This window comes from Mirounga leonina, unplaced genomic scaffold (assembly GCF_011800145.1).
Source record: "Mirounga leonina isolate KUSES-001 unplaced genomic scaffold, KU_Mleo_1.0 Mir_151, whole genome shotgun sequence".
Taxonomy (NCBI): Eukaryota; Metazoa; Chordata; class Mammalia; order Carnivora; family Phocidae; genus Mirounga; species Mirounga leonina.
Genome location: NW_023270377.1, coordinates 67926741 through 67939161, shown reverse-complemented (window position 1 = coordinate 67939161; position 12421 = coordinate 67926741). Strand labels below are relative to the sequence as shown.

The 12421-nt window shown below is 38.1% G+C and overlaps 1 protein-coding gene across 8 annotated transcripts in view; it reads right to left on the bottom strand.

Annotated features, from left to right (window-relative positions):
• Nucleotides 1-6249, bottom strand: part of FAP (fibroblast activation protein alpha) — a 74945-nt gene extending 68696 nt beyond the window's left edge. For 2 of the 8 annotated variants that reach the window (XR_004679686.1, XM_035007897.1), the window contains exons 1-3: nt 6019-6248; nt 4971-5148; nt 4557-4641 (exon numbers count right to left, since the gene is read on the bottom strand). Coding sequence is in view for 6 of the 8 variants with exons in the window: in XM_035007897.1 (XP_034863788.1) it covers nt 4557-4641; nt 4971-4976 (91 nt within the window). In the remaining 2 variants the exon portion in view is untranslated. Of the gene's footprint in view, nt 1-4556; nt 4642-4887; nt 5149-6018 lie in introns of those variants that run through there. The other 6 variants (XR_004679685.1, XM_035007892.1, XM_035007894.1 and 3 more) reach the window with 6 other exon arrangements.
• Nucleotides 6250-12421: the final 6172 nt, after the last annotated feature.

The window sequence follows — 12421 nt, the reverse complement described above, 5'->3', positions numbered from 1 at the left end:
ATTTATTTATTTATTTATTTATTTATTTATTTATTTATTTATTTATTATTATTTTTTAAAGATTTTATTTATTTATTCATGAGAGACAGAGAGAGAGAGAGAGAGAAGCAGAGGGAGAAGCAGGCTCCCAAGGAGAAGGGAGCCCGATGTGAGACTTGATCCCAGGACCCTGGGATCATGACCTGAGCCGAAGGCAGACGCTTAACCGTCTGAGCTACCCAGGCGCCCTATTTATTTATTTAAAGATTTTATTTATTTATTTGAGAGAGAGAGAATGAGAGAGAGCACATGAGAGGGGGGAGGGTCAGAGGGAGAAGCAGACTCCCCGCCAAGCAGGGAGCCCGATGCGGGACTCGATCCCGGGACTCCAGGATCATGACCTGAGCCGAAGGCATTTGCTTAACCAACTGAGCCACCCAGGCGCCCCAGATCTAATATTTAAAGAGGAGTCAAGAATCTAAGATTTTTATGTGAAATCTGCCAATTTTTAAAAACTAACAACTATACAAATTTGTATAAAACACTGCAAACCCAAAACAACAGAAAAGGCAAAACATTTAAAGGTAGACAAAGGATTTCAGGGAGATCTGAGGCTGGACTTACAGTGGTTCTCCTTTCATTGGGAGGTCTAGAGACACTGCCCAGGAGAACTTCCAATTTCTCTCCACTGCATTTCCCCCCTCTTCTTCTTTTTTTTTTCCTTCAACTTTATCCTCTATGCCCATCTCCAGCTTCCTTTATCTTCTCACTTTTTTCTCTCTTGCTTTTCCATCAGAGCTGCCAGTGTCCTGTATGAGTGCCTTGCACGCAGAAGTTTCTGAAAAATATTTGTTTTTGAGCCAAGGTGGTGGGGGTTAGGAACAGGACTGATACCCAGGGGTAAAGACTCTCTACTCTCAGAATTGAGAACATTGTTGAAATTGGAATACATCACACAGTAGGACCTACTTGCCATCTTTGTGTTATATGTATAGTAGGATGAAGACCACAGTAAAATTCTAGCTGTCATTATTTCAGCAGCTACTTATGTTAAATTGTAGAAAACTAATAGCTAATATCTATGGAACATTTGCTTATCCTCATGTGGGATGCTCTACACTCAATAGAAGTCAAGGGGAGCGCAGTTCATGCCTACCCGTCCCTTCACACACAAATTTCACAAACTCAGGTCCAGGAATTCAGAGATTGTAAATTGTGAGGCAAGGCCATGTAGAATTTACTTTTGAAATTCTGGAACGTTTATCACTTTCCAATTCCAATTTTTTGTGTGTTTGTGTTTATCTCATGAAATCTCTTGAAACAAGATCTGTGCATTTGTCTTTGGGGTTGGCAAAAATGAGGGGAAGGTGTGGAGGTTAGTTTCTGTTCTTGGCCTGGTTGCATCTTCACAGGGGAAGTGGAGTGATGCTTTGGAAGAAAAGAAGTGAATAGAGGCAGGAGAATAGAAAGGGCAGCCATGGAACAGGGGTAGACTGAGGCAAAAGGGGATGGCCTGGGACTAAGGAATAGAAACCCATGTGTGTTTCCCGTTTGGTGCAAATAAAAATGGGAAATTTTGGAAGTTTCCAAGAAAGTTGTCCCTTACGTGGGTGAACTAAATGGATCTTTTTCATTTCACCACTACATTTTCCTATTTGTTCCTAAAATCCTGCCTAATTCCTCCACAGCTCTTTTATGAACTGAGGCTGGTGTTTCTGGGACCTTCTCCCTTTGTGGACAAGCCCATATCTCCCCTTCTTTCACTGGGACCTGGTGGGGATGGACCAGCAGAAATCCCTTTGGTGGTGATGACCATGCTTCCATGGGGGGTTTTTACCTTGCCTTTCACAAGGAAATCTAGACCACTGCACCTTTGTTTCCCTGGCAACTGGCACAATGATGGGCAGGTCATTGGTGGGATTTACTTTGATAATAAATAAATAAGTGAACCCAGGTTTCTTAAGCGGGTCTTTAAGTTTCTCAAAGGAAGACTATTTATACACTGGCGCAGAGATCCTGGGCTAAGAATATGAGGGCACCTAAGGCCAACGTGAGGTAATGGGATTTCTGAGGAAGTGTGAGAAGGCTAACTGGAAGCTAACTTGGCATTGAGTTCTCTGTTCCTCCTTCCCTTCTCCTGCCTTAGTACCTTAGATGCTACTCTCAACAGGCACTGGGCAGAGGTGAGAGGGAAGCTCCAGACCTGGGGTGATTAAGGAGTGGGGTGAGAAGTCAGGAGGGCAGGGATGCCTGGGTGGCTCAGTTGGTTAAGCGTCTGCCTTCGGCTCAGGTCATGATCCTGGAGTCCCTGGATCGAGTCCTGCATCGGGGTCCCTGCTCGGCAGGGGGTCTGCTTCTCCCTCTGACCCTCCCCCCTCTCATGTGCTCTCTCTCTCTCATTCTCGCTCTCTCAAATAAATAAATAAATCTTTAAAAAAAAAAAGTCAGGAGGGGAGGTCAGAAGGATGCACTGAGCATCAGGGCTGCCTGTAGACAGATGTGTGGGAAGGAGGGCTTTGACCCTGGTCCTGCTCAGGAAATGGGACAATGAATAGTCCCATGTACAAATTATTTGAGTGGCATTCTGAGAAGTTCTTCAGCCAACTTAGAATAGACAGAGAATATTATAGATAGAAAAGATACAGTTCTCAGCTTTTTTATGATTTTTCTGTTGCTCAGAGTAATAAAATTTTATCTAAAGTTTAATTTGATTGACTCTTTCAGGAAATTACTTTGCCCTGAGAATAATCCTGTTGGTTGAAACAGAAAACTGTTATAAATGACAGGCATTTTATACTATATGAAGTTTATAACATATATTTATGGGTGTAAGATACATGTCTAAACTTGGGAAGAAAGTAAGGATTGAGACTGTGTATAATTACACAAATTTCTATGTGTCGTATACTTATATACTTTTTATAAATGTGTAACTATAGTATGTTGCTCATGAAAAATTATGGCTTAAATTCCAAAGTGCCATTGCAATCCAGTCTTGCCTGTGGACATGAGGTAAGCTCACAATAATTTCCATACACTTTTGTTCTCAGAACATTAATTTTTGAGGGAGCAAAATGTTAATTTCAAGTATTGGTGATTTTCTTTCCAAAGAAGGAGTTAATTTTGAATGGATTAGCATTCAATAGGCCAATTGGACTTAATCTGCCATCTGACAGTTACTCATATGAGGGAAATATGGCCCCAAACCATTGAGGTGAGACACTGGTCTGAAAACAATTTTAACCTGAAAAACCATGGAAAATATGGATGCGTACACACATCTCAGCATCCTAAGAGTAATCAAATGCCAGCAGATAGCAGAAATAAGGACTAAAGATTAACACTGAAGATATAAGAACACTGTTTTCATCTTATTGATTAACTTCTCCATTTTGTAATTCTGTGAAAATCCCACTAGCATGTTGAACTTTTCAAAATATTTTTCTATATTTCATTTTTTAGAACAACAGATTATTTTTTTAGCTAAAGGCTTACCATTGGTCTTCCTTTACTGTCAGTTAATCTGTAACCAAAAATATTTCCCATCTTAGCTATCATAAGCTTTTTTTTTTAACATTTATTAGTACAAACTTTCCCCCTTCCCCTAGACCCCAAGACACAAGACCTGTTTTTGTTGTAATTTTTCCTGTTTTAGAATTTGAGCTTCTCAGGTGCCTGGGTGGCTCAGTTGGTTAAGCGACTGCCTTCGGCTCAGGTCATGATCCCAGGGTCCTGGGATCGAGTCCCACATCGGGCTCCCGGCTCAGCGGGGAGCCTGCTTCTCCCTCTGACCCTCTCCTCTCTCATGCTGTTTCTCTCTCGCTCGCTCTCTAATAAATAAATAAATAAAATCTTTAAAAAAAAAAAAGAATTTGAGCTTCTCTTCATCAACCATTTCCTAAGAACCTATTCCCCTAATATCACTGGGTTATTTGTGGACAGAGTCTTAATTTAAATTCAAACTAGCCCCAGTATCAGTTCATAGTATCTTCCATCTTACAGCAAACTGAAATCAATGTTAATCTTCTAAAAGGATTGATTTATCACTTAATGCTTTCTTGATAATAGTCTTCTAATCTGATTTTTCATTGCTACTGCATCTAGAGCAACAATTTCACCTTTTCTGTAGCTATTCCTGGGATCTCTATTTGCTGCTGCCTCCCGACGTTTTTGGAAAGTCTCATAATACAAAACTCCATAGGTTCTGTTTTGACTTTTCCGTTCTTACTTATCTTTACAATAATGAAAAGAAATGTTAGTTAAAAATATTTTCTCTAAAGGCCTGCCCAGACTTGTAATTTAGCAGATATTGTGGGGGGTGTGGGGGTGATACGGAATAGTGCTTAGGTTTCTCTATTGCTGAAGTAATCCTGGGAATCTCTTCCTACTCGTGCCTTAAATTCCTCAGTATTTCTGGTTGCTCAACAACATATCTGTGAGTTTATATGTCTTCTTAGAAATAACAGACTTACTTTGGGAAATAAGCACTTAAGAAATGTTCAATCACTTGTGACCATGCATTAGTGCACTTTCCGAGCTATCCTAGGCAGATAGAGCAAATCAGAGAAAATTCTTACCTCTTGAAGGACGTAAGATAATGCACATCACCAATAAAGCAAGCACAGCAGAAGTGGCAACTCCAAGTACAATTTTTAACCATGTCTACATAAAATAAAGAAAATTGACATATACATAGTTTCTGTTAAATAGTAGAAATGGCAAGATTTTGTTTACACCTAAATCCTATTTCTCTCTCCCCACAAAACCTTTGATTGTTTTCCACTGATCTGGCTATAATTGCTGGAATTCTCCCAGCTCTGCAAGGACAAATGTTTCTACAGTATATTTAGAACAATCTCCCAATCCCAACCCACTCCAGGAAGTACATACTTATGTACAAATCCTCACCTTCTAAACAATAGAAAACTGTGATCGAACTCAACTCAGCCAGTCCTCCTTCTTTAGCAACACCTGAGGCTGCATATACTAACCTTCATTTTTCCAGATGTTTTTGAAAGTTAGCTAATTCTGACTTCGGAGCGTAGGTCACCGGATCTGTGAAAACCGTTGAAAGAAGCAAGTCTGTCTTCAGAGTTGGAAGCTGAAGCTAGGACAAGGTTTTTTTCTTTCCACGGACTTTTGAATACCGGGCCAAATTTCAAAAGATTTCTGTAAAATTAGAAACAGATTTTGGGGGCGTTCTTGGCCTTGAAATGAACTGTGAGTGGCTCAAGGGAGGTTTTATAGCCTTCTCATCCTTGTAAATTCTACACCAACATCTGCTTACGTTGACATACAGAGGTTTTAGTTGTCTTTTTTTTTTTTTTTAACAAGGTCGGGTTTATGTTTCATTTTCTTCTAGAAATCACTTACGGATCACTTTGGCAAGCGATCACATTTTGTGTAACCATTTTATTTGCAACCAAAAGAAGAATTTAAAATAGTACAACCTCCAGGTACACACAATACACATATATCTATTTTTTAGCAGAGAAAGAAAATTAAAGCCCTATAAGAGTTTATGAGACATACACCACATAAGTGCACATTTTTATTCCTCTGGGAAATTATGAGGTACTTGCGGACAGAAATGTTTTTCTTTCAGCACAATTTCTTTGTCCATATAGCACCATATGCACTTTCAGTAAATACAGAAGTTTAAAAATTCAACTGTCTAAACCCACGACTGCTTTACTTTAAAGAAATAAAATGCCATCTGGTGAAATTTAGTATGGGTTAGGTGTGTATGCACAGGCCAGAAAGATGGAAAGATCAGTAAGAATAATTTACCAACAGACCTTTGGAAGAATGGAAATGGCTTTGCAAAAGTGATATTTTTTGCTTCCATCTCAGAATATATTCTGAGAGAGAAGACCATTCAGTAATCATAGAGCCTCTAAGACAAATAAAAAAGCATTTGAAAACAGAGGTAAGTCTTAAGTACAATTTCATTTTGGCTAAATCTATATAATTGCAAAGCAATTGGTCAGCCCGACAGATCAGGAAAAAAGGTTGACTGAATTTTTTAAAAATACATACATACAACAGTCTCTTGGAGTATTCTGGCTGGTTCAGTGCAAGACACTCGGATAGATTGTGCTTCCACATAAACACAATTGTTAACCTACTGTGTCTTTCGTTTTTCCACTCATGATTTTCTTTTCTGGAAGTTTATGACGTTCTCACAATGACTAAAACAAACTTCATGTTGACATCTCCAGGGTTGTTCATGAAAGGTAATGAGGAAACAATACTGAAATCTGTTGCTGTTTGCTTTAGTCAATTGGTCTGGCTCCCAGAGGAGGCTTTCTCCAGCAAACAGCAGAACAGTGGCTTGCGAACTTCCTTTCAGACATTCTCCAGACAACCCTCCCTGAATTCCGGTCTTACGAAAATTCTGTTGAGGAAAATGAGTCATTAAGCGCTTACTGGCAGAGAGATGTAGCCACCCAGATTCTAGATGAGTCTCCCTCTTTGGCAGTTGATGGGACCCGCTCTTTACAAACTGAAGCAATGATTAAGAGTAATATCCAGGCTATGCCCTAAGCTTGCATTTCTATTGATTGTGAGATCCTCAAATCCGAGATAAAAGCCACCAGCTAGGTTCCAAATGAACAGCTCCTGTGTGTGTCCTCTCAGATTGATTGCCTCCTTTGGAAAATTCACACAGCATGTTCTCAAAAGTTTTGTCCCAGTCTGCCAAAGCCCCAGAGTCCACAAGTACTTTTTAGTGTGTTATTTCCAAGACTTCACGTTCTGAAGAGTGACTGTAATAAATGATGAGGGTGTAATTAAAATGGATACTATTTGCTTTAGCAATTAAAAATGCACTGACATGTGTCTGGTCTGAGTACCATTTAGGATGGCAGCCAAGTGTGGGTGTCCACAAGAGACTCATTTAATAAGTTTTATAGAGAAATTGGGGTGCTTTAAGAGGAACAGATTTAGGTTGAAACTGTTAGTGAGTGGGGGAAATTTTGAGGCTGAAATATGTTTACTTAGTTTTGTTTATTTTTTCCTTGGAAGGTTGGTGATTCAAATTCAACTTCTGGAAAATTCTTACTGGTTTAAACTGTTTTTAGAAAAATGGGACTAACTACAGAAGTAAAGATGTCAAGAGTTTTTCCATGTGATTCCATAGGTTAGGGACATGTTGCTTTAATAGAGCTTCACATGTCCATCCCTCTGAGATACTGTCTAAGTGTTCTAGCTTTCATCCAAACAGAGACTCGCACAAAAATTTGGATGCTTTTAATATTATAACATCTTTACTGGCTTTTTCTTCTTTCAGATTGAATACAAAAATGCTTATGCTAACATTTTTTTTAAACATTAAGGAAACTGACTACCATTCTTATTTTATACAGTGAATCAACATCCAATCAGTTTGTCTGTCAGGAAAACACATATGAATAAGCCTCAGCCTGTGTCCTCAGGGAGCTTACTTTCTAGTACAAGCAGGGCAGGGAAGTTCTTACATATTTGTTTCTTTTCCCTTTCTGGAACGCTGGCTGAGAATGAGCCTCAGTCTGGGTTCGTCCTTAGTAGGAAAGAGACTCGTGATTGGCTGTTGACTTCAGCATGGATCCAGGAAGAGAGTCATGAAATCCACATACCATGCTTGTAAGCCATAGAGTAGGTCTAGTTTTGGTCAGGACTGGGACTTTTTTCAGAAAGTGACTCTAGATCTATTCAAATGTAACAAAAATGGAAAGTATGACTTCGGCCTGTAAAAAACTAAGAGCAAGAATTAGGATAGTAGAGGTTCAACTGAGCTTTTCCCAAAGATGGGCCTTCTAAGGCTTAATTTGGAGTATGACTACATTCTGGTAAGCCCACTGGGAAAGTTAACTATAACATAAATCTTTAGCTTACTAAGACAGATTTCTAGAACTATTTAGCAATAGCTATTGTGTGTCTGCCAAAAATGAGTTTGATTTAGATGTTTTCCTAGAAAACACATCCAGTGATATACTCATAGAGAGTGAATGGGGTAAGACCATGCTGAAGGCATAAATAGGGATTCTATCTTTTTATTTGGAGGTAGAAGAATAAAAAGAGAGAGATACATTTATGAACCAAAATCTAAGACTAAGATTATTTAAGGACAAGTGATAAGTAAGGGGTATGAGGGCAGGAGTGGAGCCTACAGAAACCTTGATTTTTATAAAATAAGAATTTGCACTTAAGAAGTCCATGCATGCCCATCTGATTCCTTAGATTCAATAAATATTTCCAGGTCAGGGTATATACAAAGAGCTTTAATACACTATTTCTTTTAACTCATAACCAAAACTCATTTTACTGATTAGGAAATGGAGCCCAGAAAAATTAGATAACTTGCCCAGGATTCCAACAGAACCCAATATTATCATATTACATTGCTTCTCTGTAATACCTCCTGAAGCTGATTCAATAGTAATAAATATTTTTTAATTTAATTGACATCTCACTGATTTTCTATTCAGAGATATTTTAAAGGTATGATGGTAGAATCATTATCATTAAAATATGCACAATCTTCACATTTTCAGAGAACATTGTTATACATGTCTTAAAAGACCACAGTCTCACTCTACAAGGATAGTGTCCAAAATATTAATTCGGTTAGAGTTCTGTTACAATGGGGGTTTAGTAATCAGAACAATAATTATACATTGCCTGGGGTTAAAATGTCTTCCTCCAAGGACTTATTTAAATTAAGGGATTAAGCAGAATCCCATCATCAAAGAGATTTTGAGATCCAAGCTGAAGGATTCCTGAGATCTTCAAAGCTCATAATAACTATCACATAACTATAGATTTGAAAGAAGTGGCATAAAAGTGTCAATGAGAATTGAGAGAGTTTAAATCACTTTTTGAATCTGGTCTATTTCCTAAAACCACAATTGTTATGTAAGGGAGAATATGAAGCAACATGCCTCCGAGTTTGTAATTGGTACCTATTACCTTAATAGATGTTATAATTAGATGTCAGATATAATTAGATGTCAGCTATAAATAGATGTCTAAATATAATAATTAGGGCAAGTTCTCCTTGGATGTGCAGAGAGTTAACAATCAAAGTTAGATTAGAAAAAAAATTAGAGAAATAACCCATTTCTTTGGGTGCCTTGATGTACCTTAAATATGTAACTACTACATCTCCTTAGAAATGCTTAATCAAGAAAGACTGATTAAATGGTATAAATTGAATGTGTAAGCATTTTACATATGTTATTATAACTTATTAAAGTACACTGGTATTTCATTAATGTTTTTAAATTAGAGAATATTACTACTGATTAATGTTTATTGAATACTTTTATTGAGCCTGAGTCTTTTTTTTTAAATTTTATTGTTATGTTAATCACCATACATTACATCATTAGTTTTGGATGTAGTGTTCCATGATTCATTGTTTGTGCATAACACCCAGTGCTCCATGCAGAACGTGCCCTCCCTAATACCCATCACCAGGCTAACCCATCCTCCCACCCCCTTCCCCTCTAGAACCCTCAGTTTGCTTTTCAGAGTCCATCGTCTCTCATGGTTCGTCTCCCCCTCCGATTTCCCCCCCTTCATCCTTCGCCTCCTGCTACCTTTTTTTTTTTCTTAACATATATTGCATTATTTGTTTCAGAGGTACAGATCTGAGATTCATCAGTCTTGCACAATTCACAGTGCTTACCAGAGCACATACCCTCCCCAGTATCCATCACCCAGTCACCCCATCCTTCCCATCCCACCCCCCACTCCAGCAACCCTCAGTTTGTTTCCTGAGATTAAGAATTCCTCATATCAGTGAGGTCATATGATACATGTCTTTCTCTGTTTGACTTATTTCACTCAGGATAATACCCTCCAGTTCCATCCACGTCATTGCAAATGGCAAGATCTCATTCCTTTTGATAGCTGCATAATATTCCATTGTATATATATACCACATCTTATTTATCCATTCATCTGTCGATGGACATCTTGAGCCTGAGTCTTTTCTAAGCACTTTATATATAACTGTCTCATCTCATCCTCAGAACATTAGCACTATCATTATCCTCATTTTAAAGAGGAGGACATGGATGCACAGAAAATTTAAATAACTTCTTCAAAGTCACACAGCTTATGACTCGTGCTCATAAGTCATGTGGGTGGTAGAGATGGGACATGAACCCAGAAGGTCTTATTCTATAAGACAATTTGATTGGTTCATGTTTAAGATTCTGACAGGAGAGCATATATAGGTACAGTGATGGGATATGTAATTGAGGCTGGATCTAGGAGGAGGTGAAACAAAGGGAAGAAATTAAATGGGTTAACAAGCTGCATATCTTGATGAGGCGAAAAGCAGATTTTGTAGTAGTATCTGAGTGATAGAGTGGGAATTAAAAAAAATGTTGTTACCAGAAAGCAACATGTTTCAATTTAAGATTTGAGTCCAAGGTGCTGACAAGGCCTAGTATCCTTGTGCAGATACAGAGGTGGGTGGCTGAGGTAGATGAAAGGAGTGAAAGTAACTAGAGATGCAGTTGACAGAAGAGTGAGAGGCTCTGATGCCATTTGGGATGTCTATCTGGCACTTAATTCACCTCAAATTATGGTAATACTTGGGGAGGGGGAAGAAATACCCTGAGTCACATTCTAAACATTTTATAAAAAAGTTGAAGAAATTTCCAGTTCAAGATGGTAGACTGAACATATACATCAATTTCTTTGCCTTCTGAAACTCCGTTAGACTGATTATAAAGGCAGGAAAGGATAAGACATGCAACAAAGGAGGAAATGGAGAGTGTCATCAGTGGATGAAGCAGAAAAGAAATAGTGACACTCTGGGACACACCTAGAAAGGAACTTCCATGGAACAGTTCCAGAACTGAGATAGCACTTACCACTGAGGGTAGGAAAGAGAATGGGGTTGTAATGAAGGGTACTAACTAGTTGGATATCCATACATAGACTCTTCACCTTTGGATGCAGAACAATTCTGCAGCTGAGCATTTATTCCAGGCAAAAACATAGAAGATTTCATTTTAAGCCACATTAAACTCTTACTGGAGGGTACTAGGGGGGCTGTCTTGGAGTCAGTGCAACAGAATAAATCCAGTCCTCCAGCTTATTGGCTTCCCGACCTCTTTTCCTTAAACAAAACCCATCAGCCAACAAGCCCTGCCTGCATAGTAGGGTCTCTCCATTCTTACATCATTCTTACATCTGCTATAAAAACCAAGAAACAGTAGACAAGAATAATATCTTTTTTTTTTAAAAGAAGAATCAAAACCCTAAAACATGAAAAAAAAAGTAAAGACACTAAGAAGAATAAATAGGGGGAAAAAAGTCAAGGAAAATAGAAAAAGTGACCATGGAGGTAATTCTGAGAACAGAAAACAACAAGCTTGAATTCAGCACTTGCACTTCTGGCTACATATCCAAAGGAAATGAACACAGGATATCAAAGAGATATCTGCACCCCCGTGTTCATTGCAGCATTATTCACGATAGCCAAGATATGGAAACAACCTAAGTGTTCATCCATGGACTAAAGGTTAAGGAATTGTGGCATATACGTACAGTGGAATATTATTCATCAATAAGAAAGAAGGAATCCTGCCATTTGCAAAAACATGGACCTGGAGGGCATTATGCTAAGTGAGATAAGCTAGACAGATAAAGACAAATACTTCATGTTATCACTTATATGTGAAACTAAAAGAAAAAAAAAAGAGGGGAAAGAATTCAAACTCCTAGAAACAGAGTTTTCTACTCTGTTTCTAGTAGAAAAGTGGTTGCTGGGGGAAATAGGGAGAGTTTGGTAAAGAATACAAACTTTCAGTTATAAGCTAAGTAAGGTCTGAGGATCTATGTAAATTGTAGTGACTACAGGTGATCACACTGTGTTGTGTAATTGAAATTTGCTAAGAATAGAACTTAAATGTTCTCACACACACAAAAAAACATAAATGTGTGAGGTATTAATTAACTAGATAGGAGGAATCCTTCCACAATGTATACGTATATCAAATTACCACGATGTACACTTTAATATTCTCACAATTTTACTTGTCAATTATACCTCAATAAAGCTGAAATGAAAAACAAAAAATTTAAAAAGCTTGAATTGGCATCCTCAGTGAGATTCAACTGGATGCCAGTTTATGAAAAAGTAACATTCAAACAAACTCTAACATAATAAAAATATGATTGCCGCATTAGAAAAAAAAATCATTACAGGCTTTGGGGAATAAAATTGAGGAAATCTCTCTGAACAGAGAAATACAAGATGAATAATATGATGTAGAAGAGAAGAGACATAGAACATAAACCCAGCCAGTTCAATATCTAATTAGTAGGAGTTTGAGGAAGAAAGTCAAAGAAAGCAGAGGAATAGGGGTTATACAGAATAAATACGAGAGAATTTCCCAGTGCTGAAGAAGAAAACATGTCTTTAGGGCCCACAAAAAGCCCA